General features: G+C 42.0%; 1 protein-coding gene and 1 non-coding gene across 2 annotated transcripts in view; both read right to left on the reverse strand.

The window, feature by feature from the left end:
• The window catches only part of XKR6 (XK related 6), a 280,544-nt gene extending 254,209 nt beyond the window's left edge, over window positions 1-26,335 (reverse strand). The window contains exon 1 of the mRNA XM_012457344.3: window positions 25,107-26,335. Coding sequence (XP_012312767.3) covers window positions 25,107-25,843 — 737 coding nt within the window. The 5' untranslated portion in view covers window positions 25,844-26,335. The remainder of the gene's footprint in view (window positions 1-25,106) is intronic.
• On the reverse strand, window positions 3,391-3,554 carry LOC135271481 (U1 spliceosomal RNA). The gene has a single exon (XR_010339647.1). It is a non-coding gene; the product is annotated as a U1 spliceosomal RNA (small nuclear RNA).
• Window positions 26,336-27,319: the final 984 nt, after the last annotated feature.

Here is a 27,319-nt window from a genome sequence, read left to right on the forward strand (position 1 = left end):
ACCACAGGGCTTCTCACTATCTCATCCACAGCACCAGAGAAGCAAAAGAGAACAGATGATCAACGGACCCCTTCACCTTCTCAAATGCCCCAAGTCTGCCTTCAGGAAAAGACAGTATTTAATCAAAGTTCCACGGTAATTTAGAATTACTAGTTCCCTTTTCCTCTTTCTAGGACAGGTACGTGAAATTTTACTTTACAAAATTACAGGGTAGAGGAAACAGAAAGAATGTGTTGCTCTTCCCCTAAGTGGCCTGAAGTCATGTGTGAAAATGGTTCACTATCCACTTGACCCAGAAAACCCCACACAATCATGCACATCCAAGAGGTTTAAATCTTCACGTTCACTTTACGAACACTTGTGAGACTGCCCAGGCCATCAAGATCACATATATGAAAAGCCACTAGGTAACTGAAAGATGTCACTTTACAGAAATGGTGTGTACCATTCTGATGTTACAATGGTACAGTCATTAAGTGTGCCCAGGCCAAACAGCAGGGCTGGACAGAGGTGAATTTTTGCTGCACATGCTTAAAAATGGTGAAAGTAATGCTGGACTTAAGGGTTTAGATGTACATTCTCTGGCCATTGAGCATTTCCAGGTGAACAAAGCACCTAAGATGCACCATCAGACTTAACAGAGCTTATGGCTGGACTAACCCATACATGGGCTCTCCCAGCCACATTGAAATGATCACTAGTGAAAAGGAACAAATTGTTCTTAAATCAGAAGAAGAGGTTGCACAGAAGAAAAAGATACCCCAGAAGAAACTGAAGAAACAAAAACTTATGGCACAGGAATAAATTCAGCATAAAATAAATGCAATCAAGAGTCAAGAAAAATAAAGAATCTGCTTGCAAAATCTACTCCTAAAGGTCCCTCTGCTGTATATCCTCAAAAAAAAAAATTAATTTCTGATTATCGACTTGAAGAGAATTACTTCACTCTGAAGGCAGCATATGATTTTAACATCCGTACACTATGCTTCCTTCTCCTACTAGACTAATGTTAGCTCGGCGTGGTCACCACACCTTCTGAAATACACTGCTCATCAGTCCGTCAACAGTCCCCAAGGAGCTCATCAGCATTCGTCATGACCCATCTTTTTTATTGCACAAACAGCATAATGCAAGTAAAAGAATCCAGGTCAGCAACTTATAGTCTCTCAAAATAAAAACAGGGGAACACCAATTTGCATTTAAAGCCTGACAAATTAGTATTAATTTCTCACCCCTAAGAACATGATCAGCCGCAATATACACTCTTCTGTGGATGTAAGGCAAACGACCTCGTAAAACTCATTTTACAAGGTTCCCAACTTGTATAACGAATGTTTCCAAACTGACATGAATATCACTGCCCTATGCTTAGCATCTTTAGAGCACCTTTACAAATTATCCCATTTCAAAACCTGAAAAATCTCACAACTGAAATAAACCTGGGAAATTATTTCCTCCAATTGGCCAACATATGCGTAAATCCTTTGTTTTGATCTTTATAACCATTTTTAAGATTAGTCAAATGGGTATGATTATTTCCAGTTTACGGAATCAGAAACTGAGGTTTGGCTGAGTAAAGTGACATATCACATACAATAAATGGTAAATGAAGATCTGTTATGTGTACTATGTCAAAAATAAAGTCACCTAAAGTAAAACTTAAGCATGACACCAATACTTGGGAAAATTGTTTGAAATATACTGATTAACTGGTATTTTTATTAAAATATTCCTTTAATTATGCAGCATATCTATATATTTTTAAAGAAATTACGTCAAGCCAGATTTTTCATCAAATTCTTTTCCTAAACATTAAGATACTGCTACACAGCATTCCTCACCCCCCAAAACTTTAAGACTACTCAAGCACAGGGTGGGAGGCAGATGAAGTCAGCCCAGCCACTCTGGGTGTGGTGATGCCACAGCATCGAGGACTCCTAGGCCCCACCAGCACTTAGGGCATCTCCCTAGAGGTAGGGTATCTTCCTCAAAGAAAACCTCCACCCCACCAAATCCGAGCAGGAGACCTCCTCTGGCCATCTTCCTGGTGACTATTTTTAGGTAGTTGGATGCTGGGCAAAGTCTGGCACCCTGGCAACAACACGCCCCTGCTGGCAGAGTGACAGAATCCAGCTGTGCCACTGACAGCCACTTTCAGCATGACCAATGCTAAGCAAAGGTGGGGAGGAGAGGGCATCTCCCACAGGGCAAACATGCATGCACAGTTGACAGGACACCCATGTCATCTCATCCAGACCTTGTGCTATGGAGGTAGAGCGTTCACTCTAAAGATGGAGAAGCTAAGGATCTGAGAACCCAGTACTTGTTTCAAAGTCTGGACCCATGGCACTATGGAAACGGAGAAGAAGCACCACTGTGCCAGGGTGATGTGATAGAAAACGAGGGCACACCACACTTCTGTGGGCTTCAGCACGCAGGTAGCTGCAACAGGCTGTGTAACCTCCCACAGCTACAAAGACACTTTCCCGCTCTCCTATGGAGAAGCTGTAAATCTGCCAATGTTATGACCTGCATTACACCATCTCTTCATAAACACAAAATGCCCTTATCTTAAGGGTTACCTATATCCAAACTTCAAGGAAACAAACTGCCTTCATTTTTTTATTAGTCATGCAGACACTGGGTCAACTACAAAAGAGTTTCGAAATGCGTTATGCTAAGAAAAGACCATCAGTGTTACAGGTTCAATTCTATCTGCCAAAAACATAGATGGAAATCCTGAACCCCCACCCTCCCAAAATTCAGAACACGACCTTATCTGGAAATAGGGTCATTGCAGACAAAACTTAAGGGGACATCATAATGGAATAGGCGGGACCCTTCACCTCACATGACTGGTTTCCTATGAGAAGAGAAAAATACGGACAGGGACGCAGAGAGAAAACACCAGTGAGAGAGGCAGATGCTGAGGTTAGATGGCTGCAAGCCAGGAATGGCAAGGGTGGACTGCCACCCCAGAAACTAGGGAGGGGCATGGGGAGCACTGCCCCGCTCACATCTTGACTGTGGACTTCTAGCCCCAGGCTCTGAGAGAATACATTTTTGTTGTTTAAAGCCACCCAGTTCCTGCTATTAAATACTTTGTCATGGTAGTCCCAGGAGAAAACTCACACAGTGAGCTAATGTCCTGCTCCACCTAAAGCCCCTTCTGAGACGGAAAGCCTGAAGTCTGAGGTCCTTCTCCACTACACCCAAACAGAAGGGATCCCATTGCACCTAGTTTATTAACAAAGGCAAGAGATCACTGCAGCACAGAAAGCAGAGTGCAAGGCCTAGTGACGAGTGGGAGCCAGGCCTTCCAAACTCCAGGCAGAAGAGGCAAGAAACCATCCTATAGAGAAACAGCTTATCTTTTTTGGGAGCGGGGGCGGGGGGGAAACTCGAACACAGTCCCCCACTACCACAAATTATGCAGTCAAGTTTCCCACATTTGGGGAAATCACAGGGTTCAGCACATCCAGAGTGCAATGGATAAGCCTTGCCCTGGGAAAACCACCTTCATGATCATGGTATCTCCCCTGCCAGGTAAGTATGAGATAACTTATCTTAATAAACACTATTAACGGTAAAATTACTGAAAACTGACTACAAATACGCATTCCAGTCAAACTAGTCATTTTGCATGCTCAACAACGAAATCAGTCTACTCTAGACAGTCAGCTCCGGATGGACTTGCAGCAACCTCAAGGATCAATAATAGTAAGAAACCTTGAAAACTACAAATGGGCCAAAAAACATAAGGTATTAAAAATGAATTCTCTCATTAGTCTCAGGTGACTTCAGTCATCAAGCAGCTATGAAGGAGCACCACCTGAATTCCAACCAGAAAGAACTTTTTTGTACATGCACATCCAGATTCAAAATAAAGGATGCCAAATGCCCTAACCATGGAGAAATCACTAATAAAACCACACCAAATTTTTAAGTCCAAACATCTGAGAGGTATACACACACACACACACACACACACACACATCAGGGGGATGGAGGAAAGCTTGATCAAACAAAGTTTCTCATTTCACATATGGTAGTAATGTTGGCTCAATATACGACTCAGAAAAGCAATGACAAAACACTTAAACAGCTGCTAAAATATCAACTCTTCTTCCCTTTTTTTTTTTTTTTTAAAGACAGAGTCTCACTCAGTCACCCAGGCTGGAGGCTGGAGTGCAGTGGCACAATCACAACTCACTGCAGCCTCGATATCCCAAGCTCAAATAATCTTCCCGCCTCAGCCTCCCGAGTAGTTGAGACTACAGGCATACACCATCACGCTAAATTTCGTAGTTTTTTGGAGAGATGGCGTCTCCCATGTTGCCTAGGCTGGCTTATTTTCATAGTTTTTTGGAGAGATGGGGTCACCCATGTTGCCCGGCTGGTCTCGAACTCTCAGCCTCAAACAATCCTCCCATATCAGCCTCCCAGAGTGCCGGTATTACAAGTGTGAGCCATCACGCCCAGCCTTCTTTCAATTCACTTTCTGATTGGCTTTGGTTCTGTCTGAGCACTAAAGGAATAAAGTCACCCAAAAAGAACAAGCATTAAGCTAGAAGACCCATTGCAAGGTGGACAGCTGTCATACACATTGCTTCCTTTAGGTAACTGTTAACTGACAATTTTCTAGTGGGTAAAACTCGACTTTAACCACCATACATAAAAGACAGATTAAGATAAACCTCTACATACTTTCAGTCCACCTACCATTTCAAAGGCAAGAGATTAAAACCACCACCTGAGCCACCAGTCCCTGGGGAATGGTACAAGCAAACCCTCCAGGTTGGCTGAGGCTGTTCTCAAAGTACCATCAGAATTAAATACTTCCCTGATATGTGTGTGTGTGTGTGCACATACACATTTGTTTATAGAGGTTTATAGAGATCCTAATATTTGTGTTAATTAATATTACTATCTTTGGTGAGGCGATTTTAAAGGGTTGTTGTATAGTTAAACAATTTATACTCAATATATTCATCAACTGAAGAGTAGAACGTTTTTCAGTCAAAAGCTGACATATGTATATGTCATAATGAAATTTTTTCTTAAAAACTCATATAAACATTTTTAGATTTCTTCGGTGCTAGATAATGTTTTGACTTTTAGACAGACTGTATTTCAGATGACATGCGTGCCTAATTTTATTCTTGAATATGGATAGCCTTTTTATACAAGCATATATCAAAGTGTAACTAGATTACAAAGTAAATGTCTAGAGTTTTCTCCTGGTTCCACTCACAATGAGAACTTAACAGGCACACATTTGTAACTGCTTTAACATTGTTAGATCTTTATTTGAAGAATTTATTAGCACTTTAAACACATAAGCAAGGCTTTTTTAATATAGTGATATGTATGGAAAGTAGAATAGATAAGGTATATAAAAGAAGAAAATTTGGCCAGCAAGAATGTCATCAATGCTGACTCAAATCTTCAACACTGTGGGCCAGGCAGAAAAAGCTGTCAGTATCTAACATTCAGTAAGCACTTACTATATGCATTGAGCACTGTTCTGAGACTTGACATGTATTAATTCTGAGCTCAAAACAACCCTATGATGTAGCAATATCTTCCACAGAGCTGTTCCTGATTTTTTTTTTTAAAGACAGAGTCTGGCTCTGTTACCCAGGCTGGAGTGCAGTGGTGAGATCTCAGCTCCCTGCAACCTCCGCCTTCCAAGCTCAAGCCACCCTCCACCTCAGCCTCAGTCTCACCATGTTGTCCAGGCTGGTCTTGAACTCCCAGACTCAAATGATCTGCCCACTTCCCAAAGTGCTGGGATTACAGGCATGAGCCAGCATGCCCCAGTTTGTTCCTGATCTTTGTACCCAAAGCACTATTTATCGTATAGCGTTTTAGAGTTAATATCTTGCCCAAGTTAACTGGTCTATGGCAGGGCTAGGGACTTGGGCTCCAAAAGGGAGCACCACGCCAATGTTGACCTTGCTATAAGGTGCTGGTGAGTCCCATGATCACAGGTGACGTTGTAGGAAGGAGAGTTTGAAAGAGCACTCTTCTGACTTAAAATACCACACATGTCCTTTATGGGAGTAATCTCAGGCTTAATGAGACGGGCTGTCTTTTTAAATCCCGTCATTAGGCCGGGCGTGGTGGCTCACGCCTGTAATCCAAGCACTTTGGAGGCCAAGGTGGGTGGATCACCTGAGGTTGGGAGTTCAAGACTAGCCTGACCAACATGGTGAAACCCCATCTTTAAAAAAAAAAAAAAAAAAAAAGCAGTTTAGTTGTTTAGTTTCACAGGGAGGGGAGCACTATACACAGGGGTCTGTTGCGGGGGAGAGGGGAACAGCAGGGGGGTGGGGAGTTGGGCAAGGATAGCATGGGGAGAAATGCCAGATATAGGTGAAGGGGAGGGAGGCAGCAAATCACACTGCCACGTATGCACCTATGCAACAAACTTGCATGTTTTTCACATGTACCCCAAAACCGAAAATGCAATTAAAAAAAAATAAAAAATAAAAAAAATAAATCCCGTCATTACAGGCATCACTGTGACGCATTAACACCAGGACTAACTTTTTACCTGGTCATGGTCACATTGTGTTGGAGAAGTGCAAGTAATCTGTTTTAAAATATTTTTAGGTGACAAGTGAGACTGGTCCCCAGCTGGTCAGTGTGTCCAGAACACTGATAAGAGGTATACCTTGAGCTCAGATGGGTCGGTTATGTGGATAAATTAGCAGTAGTTTTGATTTTTAAGTTGGGCAACATTCCTGGGTGAGGAAGAAAGAAATATTTTGTTTGTTCATTTGTTTGTGTGTTTAAGTTGTAGTAGGGCTAGGAAGAAATAAAAATATCTCAAGTATTTGTAAAATCTTTTTAATTGTGGTAACGTATACGCAACAAAATTTCCCATCTTAACCATTTTCAAGTGTGCAGTTAGTGGCATTAAGTGCATTCACACTGCATCATCAGTCACTTCCGTAACTTTTTATCTTGTAACAACTGAAACTCTGTGCCACATTAACAGTAACTCCATACCTCCCCTTGCCCCAGCCTCTGGCAGGCCCCTTTCTACTCTCCGTCTCTACGAATTTTTGACTCCTCTAGGGACCTCTTGTAAGTGGAATCACACAATGTTTGTCCTTTTGTGGTGAGTGTATTTCGCTTTGCATCATGTCCTCAAGGTTCATCCATGTTACAGCACGTGTCAGAATTCTTTCCTTTTTGAAGCTGAAATATTCCTTTGTATGTGTCTTGTATGTACTTTGTTTATTCACTCATGTGTTGATGAAAGCTTAGGTTGCTTCCACTTTTGGCTACTGTGAATAGTGCTGCTACGAATGTGGGTGTACAAATATCTCCTTGAGACCCTCCTTTCAATTCTTTTGGGTATATATCCAGAAGAGGAATTTCTGGATCATGTGGTAATTCATGTTTAATTTTTTGAGGAATCATTATATTGTTTTCCACAGCAGCTGCACCATTCCACATTCCTACCGTCAGTGCACAAGGGTTTCCATTTCTCCACATACCTGTCAGCACTTGTTATTTTGGCATTTTGTTTTTGTTCTTAGAGACAAGGTCTTGCTCTGCCACCCATACTGGAGTGCAGTGACATAGTAACAGCTCACTGAAGCCTCAAACTCCCGGGCCCAAGTGATCCTCTTCCTTAGCCTCTTGAGTAGATGGGACTACAGGCATGTGCCACCACACCTGGCTTTTTTTTTTTTTAAACTTTTTGAAGACATAGGGTCCCACTGTGCCAGGCCCAAGCTGGTCTTAAACTCCTGGCCTCAAGTGACCCTCCCACCTCAGCAACCCCAAGTACTGGGATTACAGGCATGAGCCAGCACACCTGGCTTATTTTCTGGATTTTTTAAAATTATTTAAAATTATATCTGTCTTAGTCAAAATTAACTATAATGTAAGGTAAACCAATTCATTTTCTATTTGATCTTGAAAAGAGGTCCTAATATCTATGTTAATTAATTTTACTATAAGACCCCTAAGTAAGGTTTTTGGAGAGTCTGCCCAAGTAGGCTTATGAAGTGAAAAGGCTCAGGAATAAGGGTTTAAATATAGGTTTAAGGGCTTTATCATTTGCAGTATTATGAACGTTTGGAAGCAATGTACATAATAGTGTTTATCTGGAGCAAGCTCAGAGATGGCTTAATACAATGCCAACAAGTTAGGATTGTCTATAGTCTGGGCAATAATATCCCCTGGCTACAACAGATGATTCCAGTGTAAGGGCAAGACAGAGCTGGCACCAGATAATATAAGCAAATATAATGAAAAGTGTTAAAACTCTATTAATAAGATCAGCTAGACAAAAAAATTATCTCAAAAGTGTGTATTTGACCTCTACCATCATACAGAGTCTGTTAAAGGTTTCAGAGTATAGTTTTATTCTAATTATAATTTGCAGTTTAATCTCTCAAGTACAATAGTCTGAGAAGATAACAATTACTTATTAGCCACACAGGTCACAGATTTTGGCTTTTTAAGAAGAAACAAGAGCCCTCATGCAGACCCCTGGTACAGTCGCAACCGGTGGAGACACTATAGAAATAAATTTTTAAATTACTAAATAGCTTCTAAATACATAGACACACACACCCACACACACTTACATTATTTCATTTATTAGTAACTTAATTTTTAAAAGCCAATTAAGAATGTCAGAAAATGTAACCTAACACTTGGAACTAACTGAACAGGTATTTGAAGACAGATGACTGATAGAAACTTCAATGCTAGAATGGTAGTTTGTTTTTTTAAATATTTTATGGTATTCTATAAAAACTTCCAAAACATACTGACCTGTTTTGATGAAGATATTTCTGGTTTGGTTTTACATATAAGTCATATTTAGATATTTAACATCTTCATAAAGAATTTTTAAATTTTTTATTTTTATTTTTGTAGACACAGGGATTCACCGTGGTGTCCAGGCTGGTCTCAAACTCCTGGTCTCATGCAATTAACCCACCTCAGTCTTCCAAACTGCTGAAAATACAGGCGTGAGCCACCATGCCCAACCTCCAAAAGGAATTTTTATATCATTTTAATCCATCCCCAGGGGTTACTAACATACAAACCAAATAGAATTCCATATATTTTAGTATACGGCAGGTCCTCAAATAACATCATTTCATTGACCATCATTCAGTTACATAGTTGCTAAGAAAAACCCATTCCCAGCCCAGGCCACTGTCTTGTGGGTTTTCTCCAGGTACTCAGGTTTCCTCCCAAAGCTGGGCATATTAAGTTATTAATGTATTTACCTGGTCCCAGTCTAAGGGCATCACATTAAGTTATTAATGTATTTACCTGGTCCCAGTCTAAGGGCATGGGCGGGGTTATGAGTGTGAGTGTGTCCTGTGATGAGATGGCACCCTGTCCAAGGCTGGTGCCCACCTTGTATCATGAGCTCCTAAGATAGAGGTTCTGGCCACCTGTGACCCCCCAACTGGAATAAGTGGGCAAATAATTATCTCATTTTTTACTAATCTTTCTCAAATGTATGTATGGCTCACCTTTATTTCAATCTTTAATACTAAAAGTATTTTTGTCTTTACTTAAAAGTTTGGTGGTGTTTTGTGACCAGAAACATGCCACAGAAATTTAACTCTTGTATCAATTAGCCTATGGGAAAACTGGTTTCCATATATGTAGTTTCACTTAAAACTGCAGTCTCTAAGAACTTATTGATAACGTTAAAGATTTACTGTATAGGGTTTTAGAGTAAATTTCCAAATGTAGGTATCATTTTGCACATTTCTTAGCTATTTATTTGGTGGTCTATACATTCAACAGACGAGCACAAGTAGTCACTTTTGGGGATAGTTTCCTGGGGTACAGCACCTAATAAAGTCTCCAACGATGTGACATGGTTTTGTGAAAGTATATAAGCTGTGCTCATAAACCAAGATCCAATCTTTCCTCAACCAGATGAACTTTTCCTTAAGACCTGAAACATTAACAAGTCTTGGGTACAGGGCTACAATACTTTTCATTGAGTCCATGAAGGCCATTTTTACCTCAATGAAATCTCATCTAAAGAAAAATTACTCAAAACTCTAGTTGTATTGTTTCAAGAGTGTTTAGTGCATTTAGTATGGCCCACTCTTAAACTTCACAAGTATTTTTAAAAGCTAATTTAAATAGTTACCTGTTTTAGCTGATCAATGGAAACAGGGCTCAGACTGTTTCTGTAAGACCCTCAGACTAAGAATTTTAAGGGGACTAGGCAACAGAAGCCTTCTGTGGCTACATATCCTAAAATACTTCTTTAGAGAGAAAGCTTGCCAACTCCCAAATCAAAACAGAAATCAAAGTTTTAAAGGGAAATTGTCTTACACTCTGCAATCAATAGCATCATATATATATACATATATATATATGTATATACACACACACACACACACATACACACACACACACACACAGACACATTCATGCCCCCCATGCCCATCCCACTTTAATCTGGAGGGTACCTGATCTACACAGAGAATTCTTTTGAGTCTCTGTCCACCAAAACTCAGGCTCCCTCTCTTGTGATGTGAAGATGTTGTCCAGCCACCCTTGATCTAGGTACAGTCCATGGCTAGTTCTTCACAATGGCACATGAGTGGAACTGATGGGTGTCACTTCACTTCAAACCAGGGTTTTGTTTTGTTTTGTTTGTTTGTTTGTTTTTGAGAGAGAGAGTATAAGTGAGTCTTGTTCTGTCAACCAGGTTGCAGTGGCACGATCACAGCCCCCTGCAGCCTCAACCTCCTGAGCTCAAGCTGTCTTTCCATCGTAGCCTCCCAAATAGCTGGAAAACACAGGTGTGCAACACCACATCTGGCTAATTTACCTTTAATTTCTGTAGAAACAAGGTCTGCCTACATTGCCCAGGTTAGTCTCAAACTCCAGGGCTCAGGTGATCCTTGCACCTTGGCCTCCCAAAGTGATGAGATTACAGGCATGAGCCACCATACCTAGCCCAAGCTAGAGATTTTAATAAGTAGTTACACCTTCTCCATAGTTTCTTTCCTTTCTCTGACTGAATGCTGAGGGTAGTGAGTCCCGAGAGGATGTCAACGCCACCACCAGCCATACCACCCCAGAGTAAACAATACTATGCTAGTGTGTTCAGTCCCTGCCATTTTTGTTATTACAATTATTGAGAAAACAGACTGTAATAATCACTAACATACACATTGTAGATTTGCTACCTCTCATACTTAAGTAACTTCGACTTAATTTGGAAGTTCTCCCAATCACCCTTCAAAAAGAGAAAAAAAACATGAAAACAGATTGTTTATACTGCAGTAAGCAGTCTGTTTATTCTACCCATCAGTCTTTTCCTTGACAACTGACTGCTGTTGCTCTTTTTTTGTTTACTGTATGCTCAGAAGATTCATTTAAAACCTCACTAGAACCACATTTCCAATGAACCAAAATGTAAAACCATTCCTGCTTCATGTGTGTTGTTCAAATGCCGATGCTGCACTGAGAAATTATAGCATTCCATCCCATGGCTAGGTTTCAGAAGCAGAATGTAAAAGCGGACTGAAATAGCTCCTCTTCAGTTCTCTATTGCAGAGAAGGGCCAACAAAGCATAAAAAAGGTAAGAAATGCCATTTAACCTGGAAACACTATAGGATATCTCCCAAAGCAACCGAAACTTGACATTCTCAAAGGTGCGTGTTGACACCATCGCTGATTCAAAAACATGCCAGTTATGTCACAACACATGTCTCTGGGACGTGGATTCCTTCCCACATGATGGCAAAATGGGAATGACAACAGTATCATGGAGAAGAAATGTCGGTTCATGGGCAATTCTTCCCAGTATGTTAATGTTTTGAAGCTATTGAGGGCCAAGATTTTTTCACAAATAATGAGAAAGACTTAGAAAAAAACAAGAAGACAACCTTAAGAAAAATGCTGAGAATTGGATCAAAGTACGTTCCTTTTGTTCAAGCAGTGGGTATGGGAGTGGCTGGTTTAGTGGCCTCAGTATCTGCTGGCCTCTGCACCACCCAGTGATGGTCTGCCGGCACAGGAAGGCTACACTCTGAAGCAGATCTTTAATTCTGGCAAAACTGGCCTCCAGAAGAAACTCACATCTCCAAGAATGAATCTACATAACTTGGGGAAACATGTCCCTCCCTGTATTTTTACTTCAACTCTCAGTGCTTTTGTTAATGCTCCACTTAGAAAGTTACACAGTTTAAAGTAGTCTGGCCTTAATCCTATTTTTTTTTTCTACAGTCCTGTTATTTTTAGTGTGTGATTTTGCAGAATAAGAAGTTTTTCAGGAACGTGTATATCACATTACAGTAGATATGAGCCCATTACTAATTGAGATGGTGAGTTGAAATGCTAAGCAAAAAGCAAAAAGACACCCTCCAACCTCATCTGGCCCCACTCAAAATCAGGTAACATGCCTGACACATATCACACTTAATCATAAAGTCCTGCTGGGGTACACATCAACCCTTTCCCACATTACTACACCTCAGAAACCACCTAAAAATTATTATGTGGTCCCTTATCACATAGTGGACGCCCCAAACACAGTCCACAAATGCTAAAAACATATTCAAATTCTGTTTTTTTCCAAACTCATCATATGACTGTCTCTAATTTCAGCTTTGTTTTGACAACTTTTGTTTAATCTGCAAACTGAGTAATGAGTCCTATATTGTAGTTTCTCTTTCCTTCCAATCCAAAGGCATATATACCATCACCCTCTAGGCCCAACCAAAACCACCTGATAGCTTAAACTCTGAACACGGAAATCCTTTATTGGAAGACATCATCTTTTCTTTCAGTTTTCTTCAGCTTTGAAGGCAAAATGGCATCTTTTATATGTACAGTATAGGGAGATTTATAACTCTTTAGCTGACTACTCAAAAGCTGCCTTCCTTATGACCAAACAAAATGACAGAGTTGGAGTTCTGCTCATTTGTATGCAGAATCACTAATGAGCAGAGCATCCAACCCACCCTGCTCTATGCAAGTCCACACACTCCAGGCCCCACCTCTGCCAGCCCGGCCTCTCCTAGGATTTCTGACCCTGAATTCTCCATTACAAGATTCTCAGATTTTCTCACCACTCCCATGTATGTTTCTAGGTAGAGTGCAAAGGGAAGGTACTTCACTGTGCATAGATGCAGGAGTGCTTGCTGATGTGCCGCACTACTATCTTACCAGCAAACACCATTCAACTCTTCCTCATCCCCTCCCCCAGCTGTTCTCCCCAAGAATCTATCAAGCAAAATGTAGTTAAGTCATTTTTCTTCTCCACTCCCTTCTTTCCTGTCTCTAATGACACTCAATACCTATTAGGTCATGTCTCCTCTTTCATTCACCAGTTTCTTTTTAGGAATCCTATCCATGGCACAGATTTCAACAAATATAACATTTCTGAAAATTTGAGACACAAAATTCACTGGATTGAGATATCAATTTCCCAGCATAATAAAATGCCTCTAACCTGGCACTTCTGAGCACCAATGGGGATCATCTGTATTCACAATAATGACCTTGAACACTTCAAACTTCCAAAGAAGGAAGCTTCTGAAACAAAGGAATCCTCAATTATATGTCATAATTTTAATGCTAAATGTCTTTGCTGCATTCTAAATCCAGGCATAGTACGTGGCAACAGCAACTGTTTAATACTGACTTTTTGCCAAGCCACTCCAGCTTAAACTAAGGTCCATTCAGATTGTTTAAATACTGGTAATCCACTAGAATCACCTGCGGACCTTCTTTTATCCATCCTGCCCCTCTAAATCTAACATGCCTAGTGCTAAAAAGGTTACCAAAAATAAAAAAACAAATCTCCAAGCCATTCTAACATATGCTCCCTCTCCTTGAGAACTACCTCTTAATATTGGTAGAAATCAACCTGTACAACTGTGCTTCTCATTACTGTCTGTACACTGCTTAGAGAACTTTCCAAAAACCTAGATTTTTAAAATACATAGATCCTTGGGCCCATCCCAGATCTCCTAGGTTATAATCTCTTATGGCAGAATCTGGCTCCTCAAGTGATTCCAATGCACAGCCAAGGTTTGAAAACAGCTGCTTTGGACAGGTGCGGTAGCTCACGCTTGTAATTCCAACACTTTGGGAGGCCAAGGAAAGCAGATCACCTGAGGTCAGCAGTTCGAGACCAGCCTGATCAACATGGTGAAACCCTGTCTATACTAAAAATACAAAAATTAGCTGGGTATGGTGGCGCATGCCTGTAATGCCAGCTACTTGGGAGGCTGAGGCAGGAGAATCGCTTGAACCCAAGAGGCAGAGGTTGCAGTGAGCCAAGATGGCACCACTGCACTCCAAGCCTGGGCAACAAGAATGAAACTGTGTCTCAAAAAAGAGAAAAGAAAATAGCTGCTTTATAACCTCAGGATAGAAATGCTGTTCTTAATGTTTCCAACAGGTCAACAGAGAACCAACATATCTGAGTACAGTATTTACACGGGACCTGCAGGGCATGCCAAACCTACATATTCCTTTCTGTAACGCGGAAGTCACAGGGATGTAAGGTCCATCTACCTTGAGAAAGAGAATGAAGTACTGAAAACTACTTCCTAAGACACAGACCCAGAGGTATTAATATTATGCAGCTGTTTGATTCATTAGCAGATACAATCAACTACAAGAGTTACAAGCCTAGCCTAAGCTCTGCAGAGTTTAATATTAATACATTAGACATCATGTGGGACAAGTCCTAATGTTTATGATAAATTATGTTGTTTGCTGAGAATGATGGCAAGGAAAACCGAGCCGGCCCCCCAGGCAGAAAACTGCTTGGGGCATTCTAAAGTAGTGAAACAGTATATGTATATCATACACCAGTTAAAAGAATTCTTTAAGCACGGGATATGAGACCCCGGCCCCCTGGCTCCCTTGTGGAAAACACTTTCTAATTTGTCTTTGATCAGTGGTAGGCAGGCACCAGCTGCCTGCCTGCTTTATTTTTGTTCTATGAGAAAACACAGAACACCTGTTTGTTAATAATAATCACCTGTTCAGAGAGAATAACTACGTGGGTCAGAATCTGCTCGAGGCCCCCAATTCAGAAGGCTGTAGGCCCCCTGATAGTTTCACCTTGCACTCTATCTCCTGTCTGTTTCTCAATTCCTTCAGCACCACCTGGGTGGGGGTCTCTACGACTGAGCTGGACTTGGCAACATCAGAGCTCTCAAAGAACCTCAGCTTGTATACCAAGAGGCCCAAGGGGTTAAGAATATCATTCCTCCATCTTCCATAAGCCAGAGAGCAAAGTCCCAAACTAAAGCAAACTAATTCAGTCCTGCCCACAGCTTGGACACATCAGGGCTTAAAAGCAGGAAGAAGAGTTCCTGCTGTACGATGAAACCTGTTTTGCCATCAGTGAGCTCTGGCTTCGAAACTTTCCTCCACCTGCCATAGGTTACTTAATCACTTTAAGCCTACTTCTTCATCTGTAAAATGGGCACAAAACACTTGTGAAAATTAAGTGAGACAATATATACAAAAACAATTTTCTATTTCCTGTCCTCCTTAGTAATTTCTCTATGCCTCCTCCACTCTGCTTGAATTTTTCTCACACATTACCACACTAGCAGGGCTCACCTCAAGTTTACTCCAAGTATCAGACGCACATGTCCTCTCCAACACATTAAACTAGGACCTAGGGGGCCTTGGGGGCACTTTGTTTCTCTAAAGGGAACATGAAGCTTAAACTCTTTAACTGTTCACTGGCAACCCACTCAACAGACCTGATAACTCAGCTCCTAGTTATATTAATAGGACAGCAGTGGCTAGCACACCTTAAAGGTTAGAAGTACTGGGGAGCCTTTTTAAAATACAAGTCCCTACCACCAAAAACTACTTGATAATTGATTCCAGCAAGGATTTTCAATAGATGCTAAAACTCTAAGGTAAAGGGAAAAAAGACATTGGCACTTTGCTAACATATGAGCCCACAAGTTACGTACTAGTTGCAAAGGGAAAAAACTGTATTTAAAGAAATCAGGCAGTCACAACCTGAACCAAGAGATAAAACTTAGCCTCACTAATAGTGGGGAAAAACAGGTAAAGAGCACCTATGATATGATGCCAACAGGAAGACAGCAGTAGTTCTGACAAAAATTTGTGCCTCAATGTAGTTCAGCCCCTAGATGCAACTTCATGTTTACCAGAAATACAGAGGGCAGCTGACACCTAGAAGAAACACTCAGACAACCCAAAATACCAGCAGACAAGAGAACTGGCCTGGACCCTGGAAAAAAGTCGATGTCATGAGAAAAAAAAAGGGAAGGGGGCGGAGAGGGACTGTTCTAAAGAGACAGAAATGTAATTCATAAATTTTTATTAAGTCCCAGTTTGGAGGGGAGAAAAAAACCCAAAAACGAATTTGCTGAGGTCAACAACTAGGCAAATCTGAGTACGAGTCAGCGATTAGATGATCTGATAGAATTAAAGATAATTATGGAAATACTGTTAATTTTCTTAGGTGTGATAATGATATCGTAGCTTTGTAGAATTCTAAACATTTCATATTTGAGGTGAAGTATTTAGAGGTGCAACATCGGGATAGGATATATGTTAAATATACACACACATACAGATAAAGATATCTATATTAACACTGGCTGGGCACAGCACCTCAAGCCTATAATTCCAGCACTTTGGGAGGACAAGGCAGGACTGCTTGAGGGCAAGAGTTCAAGACCAGCCTGGGCAACATAGCAAGACCCCATCTCCACAAAAAATTTTTTAAACGAGCAAGGTGTGGTGGCACACACCTTAGGCCCCAGCTACTCAGGAGGCAACGGCTTGAACCCAAAACTTCAAGGCTGCAGGGAGCTATGTTCAGGAGGACTACTTGAACCCAAAACTTCAAGGCTGCAGGGAGCTATGCTCACACCACTGTACTCTACCCTGGGCAACAGAGTGAGAATCTGTTTCTTTAAAATTAAAAAAAAAAAAATTACTGCCGCCAGGTGAATGCGAACAGGTGTTCACTATACTGCTCTATTTCCCTGCATGCTTAAAAGCTTCAATAAAAAAAGTTGAGGGCCAGGTGCGGTGGCTCAAGCCTGTAATCCCAGCACTTTGGGAGGCCGAGGCGGGTGGATCACGAGGTCAAGAGATCGAGACCATCCTGGTCAACATGGTGAAACCCCGTCTCTACTAAAAATACAAAAAATTAGCTGGGCATGGTGGCGCGTACCTGTAATCCCAGCTACTCAGGAGGCTGAGGCAGGAGAATTGCCTGAACCCAGGAGGCAGAGGTTGCGGGGAGCCGAGATCGCGCCATTGCACTCCAGCCTGGGTAACAAGAGCGAAACTCCGTCTCAAAAAAAAAAAAAAAAAAAAAGTTGAGCAGAAATACACATTCCCTGGCTCAACTCCCGAGGCTCTGATCCTTAAGTCTGTAGTAAAGCCTCGAATCTGCTTGTTAATAGCCCCATGGGCTCTCCTAACACAGGGGTCTCTGTCACACATGAAGAAACACAGCTGAAGTGAGAAAGAAGGGCCTGAGTTCTGGATTGCCCTGCCTGCTTGACTTTACTGGCAACTTCCCAAGCCATAGGTTTGGCATCTTCCTCAAATCTGCTGCCTTTCCTCATTTGTCTGGTGTATTTAAGATGGAAAGAAAAGGAAGCATCATGGTGATATGAATGTTTTAGTTCACCTACCTATGGGTGAAAGCATATGGCTGGGGCAAAACAATAACGATCAACCCTACCTTTCCTCCAAGAGGGTTGTGAAGAAAATGGTATGTAGCTCTCTGTGAACTCAATATTCTCATTTCTTCCTAGAAATGTGAATGAGTGATGAGTGCAGTCCATGCTTTAAATCAATGACCAAGCTAAAACAGAAATTGCTTCTTCACATTTAAACTAAAAAGACAAAAACACTGCCTTCAAAATAAAACTTACTTTAAAAACCATTTGTTGATATTTCAAGATAAAAGAGATCAATGAGAAGAAATTTTTTGTTAGCAATCTGCAAAATACCTTAGGGTGCTGTAATATGTTTTGAGCTATATTAAAATAATGCAATATACCAATTCTACCCACATTAGAATACAGAAATGAAAAACCTAATGTTGAATTTTATGTAGAACTATATTAATGTCACTGTAACAATATTCACTGAATTCTCTAAGCAAATCCCATCTTTCCTAAAACTTCGACTACTGCCAAAAAAGAACTTATACGTTAATGTAAAAACAAAAAAAATTCACTTAACAGAATTATTTTCTAAAAGAGCTCAACTGACATGGATGCTATCACTAAATAAACTTTATTTTTACAAACATTAACTTTTCAAAGTTAAAGAATACATCTCGAACAATAAATTAGAGTAGGTAATTTTAAGGTTCTGACCCCCCCAAAAGAAATTAGCTTCGGTAAACAACAAAACCTCCAAAATACATGGCTTAAACAGATATGCATATATTGCTTTAATCTACCAGTAAAAATTTAAAACAGCTTACAAAAAAAGACTACTTAAAAATATAGTTTAATTTTAGCTGAAATTGCAGATTCACAAAGTTAGCTGATAAAGTCAGCACACGTTTCTCAGTAAGTTTAGTCTGCCATAAATTTTAACATTAACTAATGAGATCTACAAACTGTCCCTATAGGTAGGTGAGTGACCAAAAGGAGAATTTGTTTAGTAAGTCAAAACAATCCCTGGTAGGATTAGAACTCTCTACTCCAAATCAGCACCTAGGAAACATACACACTTGCTTTAAAACTACTTTAATTGATCAAACCAGAGTCTGAAATTCCTTCTTTACATCTGTTTTCAGAGCACAAACACCTGTAGCATAATGAACTTTTTTACATTGAAGGGATATTAAAGTTCAATCCATTTAACTCCTTGTTTGATAAATATGAGGAAACTGAGGCCAGTGGTTATTTGTAACTTGCAGAGTGATAAACCTGACTTCTTAACTCCAACACACTATGTCCTGTGCTTTAAATATTTCCAACAGGAGTAAGCAGTGCACTGTCTTTAGGCACTTAGTCAAAAGTAACTGAACTTGTTAAATGAGGCTATATTTTTATAATTTTTTTTTTTAAGTTTTACTTTTTAAGAGGCAAATAAGGCTGGGTGCAGTGGCTCACACCTGTAGTCCCAGAATTTTGGGAAGCCAAGGCCAGTGGATCACCTGAGGTCAGGAGTTCAAGACCATCCTGGGCAACATGGTGAAACCCCATCTTTACTAAAAATACAAAAATTAGCCGGGCATGGTGGTGGGTGCCTGTAATCCATTACCCAGGAGGCTGAGGCAGGATAATCGCTGGAACCCGGGAGACAGAGGCTGCAGTGAGCCAAGATCACACCACTGCACTCCAGCCTGGGCAACAGAGCAAGACTCCATCTCAAAAAAAGAGGCAAATAAGAAATTCAGAATTTCTGATAAGAAACTAGATAAACTGCACATCATGGGGAGTAAACTAAAATTTTAACCATAAACTTATTTGCAGACAGCACGTTATAAAGCAAATCATCCCAGGGTGAAAATGGCAACGTCTGAGACACAGTTTATTTCTTTTTACATCCCACAGAATCTTTCCAACATTCCAGAATCTACCTACTGCATAAGTCTAACTAGTCAATTGACCTTATGAGTAAGTCTACAGTAGCAAATGATGTTGAAGACAGAAATGAACAACTTGTGACTTCTAGTAAGCACCTGCCTGCTAGATTTAAGGAGCGCCAGCCTTCTTACAATACAGATTTTGATATTTTGTTTCTGGATCCTTCTGGAAACACTATGCTGCATCACTAGTTGCAATTTTACTCCAAAGCATGCCATTTTTTCATCCCCTTCCCTTGAAAATTTACCGTAAATGTCAAGTTTTTACGGTTACTGTTCACTCAAACACAGGAATATTCAGAGATGTTCTCATCATGTTTATTCTCCTGGAGAAAACATCTCTATCCCAACTTAACCCGCTTACCCTCACAGCTAAGCATGTATTTCTGGATTTTTCAGATGGGAGGAGGGAGAAGGAAAGAAACCAAGTGGGCAACTTTATGTGGTTAAATCTGCTCCTTCTTTTCCTTGATGGTACCAGAGGGTCTTGCCCACTGCAACATTATACAAAACAATGATCCTACTTCTAGTGTTTTTACAGTTTAACATTTTATGTTTACACCTTTCCTTCTTTAAGCACTCCTGTTTACATAAGGTAGAGATCCAATTTTTTTTAAATAGGTAGTCAATTGCCAATATCATTTGTAAAATAATTCTTTCTCCAACCACTGATTAGCACTGTCACCTTTACTATGTACTAAATTCTCACAAACATATCAATTATGTAAGACTTTTTTCTCCTTCACGACCTACCTGATTAATTTTTTTTGCACATTGGTCTAATTATTGACACATTATAGCACATCCACTTTCTCATCAGGCAAAACTCAACATTTTTCAAAGCTTTTTTGACTACTCAAACACATTTATACTTTTCTCAGATCAATTTTACTCAACTTTCCGCTCAGAAAAATCCCACTGAGTTTCTTTTTAACTAGAATTCCATTAAGTTTATGGTTAAAATGAAAAAAAAAAAAAATACTATTTTTACAATGAGATTCCCATCCATTAATAAGCCTATAAAACTCTCTCTCTCTCTACACACACACACACCCTACATGTATACAATCTATTAATGTGTCTGTGATGGTACCCTGGCCTCATCATATGAATCTCCTATTTGTAGATATCTTAATATTGAAGATATTACTATTCTTAAACCACAAAATCTTAGCATTAGAGGGACATTACAGATCACTTATCTCAACACCACTCATAATCCCAGTTATGCTTATCCCAATTATGCTTCCTCAAGCTTATTTAATAGAATCATTTCAGAATTAAACAGAATTATTATACCTTTCACACACAACATAAACATTATTTGTATCCCATAAAAGGGAAAGAGAAGTGGGCTATATTTATTGAAGACCGCTTTGAATTTGGGAATTCATTCAGAATGAGATTAATACTTGAGCTCAAAAAAAAAAAAACAGAAAACACAGAGTACCACGAGTGCATACCCTTGAGTAAGCCCCAAGTACACTTAGACACTCATGTTTCCAAGGTAATGTCCCTTTGTTATGGTATTATCCAGGGGCCAAATTTAATGGTACCAGATCATTCCCTTCCCAATTCTGCCATCATTTATTAAGAACACAAATCTTACATCCTTCTCCAAACAGAATAAGCCTGAAATCCAATTCTAAAGTGTTTCTCAAGCCTGAGGTGCCCATGTAATCACCCATGGGTCTTCTAAAACTATGACTTCTTGGGTCCTCCCTGGGGAGTCTTCTTCAGCAGGTCCAGCAGTGCCTGGGCTTTTCTATTTCTTTACGAGCTGCAACGGATTCTATTCTCAGCCAGAACTAAGAACCACTATTCTAAAATATTCCACATGAACAAAGACCCATAATAGACGAAGTAACTCTCCACAGAGGAGCAGAGAGGAGGGCAGGCAAGTGATTAAAAAAAAAAATAAAGCGTCTTCACCAGCCCAGCAAGTTCACTACTGATTGTGTGGAGAGCTGCATACCCAAATTACACCAGTCTCGAATCAGAAAACAACGCTGAAAACAGAACTGTAGACTGCTCAGCTGGATAGTGCCATTATGAAATGCAAAATGCCTCTTCCTTTTTATTTCCCTGAAGAAAACCCTCTTCCACATCCCATCTCCCCAAGATAAAGAACCAGTGACCATCCCCTTAAATATGGCAAGCTGTATAAAGAAGTAAATTCCTTTTATTCTGAAACATTAGAGTGCAAACACACACATAAAACTAAACTCATTAAATGGGAGATTAATGATGTGGCGATGACATTTTGGTCAAAGCACTGCTGCTTCTTGACTGAAGAGAACTGACAATGCGCTAAGCAACCTCTAAAAGTAACACAAAAGCAGAGAAAGGACAATAGCTGAAGGGAAAACCTGCATACATCAATGCAACAGGCAAACTAAATCACACTGTTCCTAAAGCCAAGCCCTCCAAGAAAATGCTCTCTATTAACAACACATTGTACAAATGTGAAGCCCAATGTGACTCATGCTCCTAGAATAAGTGATTCATATGCCTGTTATCCCCACGAAAGACACCTGAGAAATAAAGCACATCAAGCTGTACAAAGGTTACATGTTTAGTAATTAGTGAGAGGAAGGCATGCATGAAAAGACCTTAATCACACACTACTGCTCTGCAAAGCAGGTTCATGAGACTACATAATGCTACAGACAACCACTCTTCCATGCTCCAATTTCAGCCCAGCCAGAAATATTTTCTTACATTCTGTAAAGTCATTTGATAAAACAAACCAAGTATTTGCCATCTTGACAGCAATGGCAAGATGCACAGAAGTGCCTCACCTTAATATCGAGGGAACCCAAATTTATTGAATAGGTGTTGTGCTTTGTCCAACCTATAACCAAGTAATTTTACATTTTTTAAAATGTGAAGAGACAAGTATTCATAGTTTAATGGAATCAGTTTTGACAATGTACAACTTCACTGATATCTTTTCTTAAAGATGTGGCCCAAACCAAATGATAGAAATACTAGATCTTGACGTTTATGTCATGTGACCATAAGACACAGCAAAGTTTCAACAGCAAAAATGATTACAAAAACTATAACCCCAAAAGATCTGCAGTAAAAACAGAGATGATGTATGTTTATACACACTGACAAGCAATTGTTTGCCAAAAGATTAAAACAAGAATTCCTCTAAAGCTTTTACATATGAATGATTTCAATGCAAACAACATGCCTAGCAGGTAATAAAGCAGCAGACCTTGCTCCTAGAGTATTTCAAGCAAAATCAGCTAACTGAAAAAAAAAATTAAAAATAAACTCCTTCCTCAGTAAATACTGCTTTTGAAGTACAGCTATGTTAGAAGAAAGAACTTAGCAAAATTAGCATGTCTTTTAATAACTTTAGGAAATATTTAGCCATACACTCTAATGTTGAAAAAAAAAGTAAAAAAAAAAAACTAGACAGTAAAGTCATAGGCACTTTAAAAATATATCTATATCACTGCAGATGAAAGTTAAGATCAGGAAAAAAAAATACTCTACATACAACTAAAAAAGCTAAACTGACATTTAAAGTGTACTCTTTAGTTTGTCCTAAAATCTGGACTTCCACTTTGCCCAGATACAATTAAGGTTTAGGTGAATGGACGTAGGATTCTATTCTACTCCAATTTCATTCTGTCTCAAAGCTTACTACTAATAAATGTCCAGGACAGATTCCATTAGAAAGAGTTCTCACAGGAATTTTAACCTGACACCAACATTTTTATAGCTCACACTTAGAAGTTCACCACATGGAGATAGCTGACTTCGGCTTGTTCAGCAGAAGCCTACCAATACATGCTGCTAAAGTCTACTGGTATGTTAAAATCTCTCTTCCCCATACTTTTTGTCCCTCCCCACCTTCATTCCTGGCATCTTAACCAGAAACCCCCTCCAAAAAAAGGTATCTCCAATACCAAACACACTACCTTTGATTCCGTATGACTTTGGGTGTGTGGGTGTTTGGGGATTTACATTTCAAATTTAAAACGTATTTCAGAATTTTATTTGACCCCAAGCTATGCTCATAACAGCCAAAAGTTAATCAGCACTTTTCCTGTTTTATTCCCTCACTTCTTATAAACTTATCAGCAGGAAACAAATTATCTGCAGACAAATGCAGCTAGAGAAAAAGCTGTTTGGTTCAGCCTACAAAGGCCAGTAAACAACTCTGGGTGGTGCAGGGCCTACAGAACCACCTAGCGTGAATTTGCATGTAAACTGCAGGACAAAGTTCTTGCATCCACTCTCATGATTTGACTTAATTCAATCCCATACTTTCTGGAACGTTTTATTTAAATAAATTCCGAATAGAGATCTGCACAAATCATAGAAAAGACAGTATACTTTATTTCAGCTAACCTAGGTATATCTGTTACTTGAACTACTAAATGCCTAAAATCTCTTACTAGGCTCGGAGTTGGGGCAGTCTAGGCAAAATGTCTTCTCACAGAAGCCATGCACTTGAAAAGCTTGTCCCCGTGTAATTTATCTTCAGTAAATGCTCTCACCTACAACTCACTGTTTCCAGAATACACCCAAGCTAATTTAAGTAAGAGGGCACAGATGTACCCAAGTGAGAATGGGGTCATTGCCTCAGTTTAGCCAGTGAGGCAGTCAATAAAGGCTCCTGGCAGAAAGAGCACCTGCAAGTGATTTGTGAGGGACTGAACTGGCACACGGGAAATTTACCAAAGGGTAAAGAGCCGCAAAGCCAAGCTTGGGTCTTGTGTAAATTTAAATCACCTACACACTGGCCTGACTACCAAAAACACTTTTTCCCCAGAACAGGTATCCAGGTGGCTAACTGGTTTTCTGGAGGTGAGAGTAAACACCAAACGCTCGCCCCATCATATTTTATCCCATTTTTACCTGTCACTAAAAGGACACGTCTAATCCAGCACACCAAAAAAACAAGTCTTTTTCCCTTCTGGGAGGGCAGCGGTTTGGAGTCATTCGCAGGGGCTGGGAGTGCAGGAGAAGGAAGGGGCGTGGAATCCAGGAGTGCTTGGAGGCGGCAGCGAGGGTTTTTCCACAGGGCCCCACGCAGGCCACTGCAGAGGGAGAACGGGGGAAGAGGGGAGGATGTCTCACCAGGGAAAAAACCGGAGTGTAGAGGCTGGAGGAGGGAAGGCTCCACCGGGCCGCGAGCCGGAGTGCAGCCCAGGGCGACCGCGGCTGGTTACCTCCGGAGGCAGGGGAAAGGGGCGCCCGGGAACGGAGGTCTGCAGAGGAGGCGGGGAGGGCCGTGTCAGGGGCCCCGCCAAGTGAGAAGCGGGGACGAGTACGGGCCAACGGCAGGACTCGGCCTCCCCTGACCAAAGGCGTGGCCAGGGATCCAAATCAAACGCTGGTGTTTTGGAGACGCCAGGGGCGGCGCGCGGCCAGTCCCTCCTTGGAACCCCCAGCGCCGGGCCCGTCAGAAAGGCCGCCCCGCGAGGCACCGGGAGGACGGAGGGGTCTCCGCAGGGCCGGCCCGCCCCCACCCCGCAGTGTTCTTACCTCCACACCTGCCCCATCTGCAGCAGGTGGATGACCGACTGCCAGATCCACACGGAGAGGCGGCACAGGCGCTGCGCCCCCGGCGTGGCCGAGACCGCCGCGCCGTGGCCGTAGCCGGCCCCCATCATGGGGGGGCCCCGGCTGCTGAGCCCCTCCACGGCGCCCAGCCCGCCGCCCGTGTAGTCCTGCACGAACCAGCGGAAGCTCAGGCTCTGCACCAGCAGCGACGGCACCAGCACGAAGAAGAGGGTCAGCCCGAAGTAGACGTAGTCCCCCTTGCGGTAGTAGTCGAGGGCCAGCCACAGGTCGGTGACCACGTCCCCGAAGAACACGAGCAGCGCCAGCACGATCCACAGGCAGTCGAGCCACGGCCGCTCCACCTGCGGCGGCTGCGGCCGCGCGGCCGAGGGCGTCGGGGGTTGGCGGTCGGCGCCGGGGGCCGAGGGAGGCTGCAGCGGCTGGTCCCCCCCGTCGGCGGCGGCGCTGCGGCGCGGCTTCCTGCCCAGGAGGGAGCGCAGGCAGGCGGAGCGGCAGCCCCAGTAGCACGAGGAGGTGTTGCAGCAGTGGCAGATGTGCAGCGAGCTGCTCTCGTCGGGCTCGCTGCCGTCGCCGCCGCCGCCGCAGCCGCCTCCCCCGGGCTCCCCGTCCTCCTCGCCGCCGCTGCCCACCGCCTCGTCCAGGTTGTGCAGCTGAGCGAAGCCCACCCCCACGCCACCGCCATCGGATTTCGCCGCCATCTTGACTCTCTTCCCAGCTCCGGAGGTTGGGGGGGAGGGACGGCGGGGGGGGGGGAGAAGGCAGGGAACGGGGAGGGGGGGAAACGAATGGAGAGGAAGGGGGGCGGGGAGGAAGCGGGGGAGCAAACGAACGAGGGGGGAGTGGGCCAGGGAACCCCCTCCGCTTCCGGGTAGTTGGCGTCACTTCCGGGCGAGCCCCCCAATCGCACGGCGCCCGCAGCTCCCCAGCCCTACCCTCCCGGCCAAGATGGCCGCCCTCCTGTGCCTCAGCTGCTGGGCGGGGGACCGGGGGGTTCTCCCCGCCAGGGCTCCCCTTCCCCTCTTCCGTTGACCCCGAAACCCATCAGGTTGACCCCTCGGCGTTTCAGAATCCGGCTGGGCCGAGTCACGCGGTCCAAAGTGATCCCTGGAGGGGGCAGTGCCAGACGTTTTGGGGTCCCCTTCCTCAGCGTCGCAGCTCACAGCTTTCCTTCTGGAGAAACGCCCCCTAACACTCTGCCGGCTGCTGGTGGAGGGGCGGGACCTTTGAGGGAAGGGGCGGAGCTAGTGCAAAGCAGGTGATTACGTGTCACTTCCGGGAGATGGGATGACCTCATTGTGTAGTTAGACAACCCCCCACCCAACCCTCAAAATGTCTGTGTCTCACCTCTGGCTGTTTCTGTTTTCTTTGAAATTTCTCTTTTATTCTTCCCTTATTTTGAGGGTCTTTAAAAATTAACTAAGTCAGTTAGATTTTCACTAGCCACTTACTGATTCTCACTTCCATTTAGACACCTCTCTTCTTACCTCTGTTGACCTCCTGATTTTCCTGTCACTGACAACTTTACTATCTTTTAGAATAAAGTTTCCATCATTCCCTTAAGAAGACTTAAGGGAAAATTCAGTTGGAAATCGGCCTGGTTGTGTCTTACATGTTGGAGTAAGGAATGAATGGGCATATTGTGACCTTGAATGTATTTTCTGCCCTATGGAAATATATTCTGCCAACTTTTTTTTTTAATGTGCAATTTTTACATTCTGTGATCTTAATTTGGAAAACTCAGAACTAGCCAGGGCTTAACCTGTATCAATTATTTGTTCAGATTATTTAAATGTGTAAGGAGTGCCTTTTAGAATTTTTTTGGTGCTAAAGCTCTGTGGGTAAACATGGCTTTAAATGAGGAAAAATGTTATCAATGTGCTATATCATTAAAGTAGGTGCAGGGTACACTACTTAAACTTAGCTAACAAAATTACAAAAGTGAAGCAGCACTGAATGGATTTGAATTACAATGATTTTCCAGTGAAAGTATTTTTGAAGCCAGATAGCCAAAATAGGGCAAGCTACATGGTTACAGTTGTTCCTGATCAGATGACATGAACATTTTGAAGTTATGAAAAGAGTAAGGGGAAAAAAAATTCCTAGATTTTCTCATTGACCTCCCTAGATTTTTGAACTCATTTTTCTGATTTTGTCTACATCTCCCTTCAATAAAG

Source organism: Aotus nancymaae, unplaced genomic scaffold (assembly GCF_030222135.1).
Source record: "Aotus nancymaae isolate 86718 unplaced genomic scaffold, 86718_ANA_hifiasm-v0.15.2.pri h1tg000079l, whole genome shotgun sequence".
Taxonomy (NCBI): Eukaryota; Metazoa; Chordata; class Mammalia; order Primates; family Aotidae; genus Aotus; species Aotus nancymaae.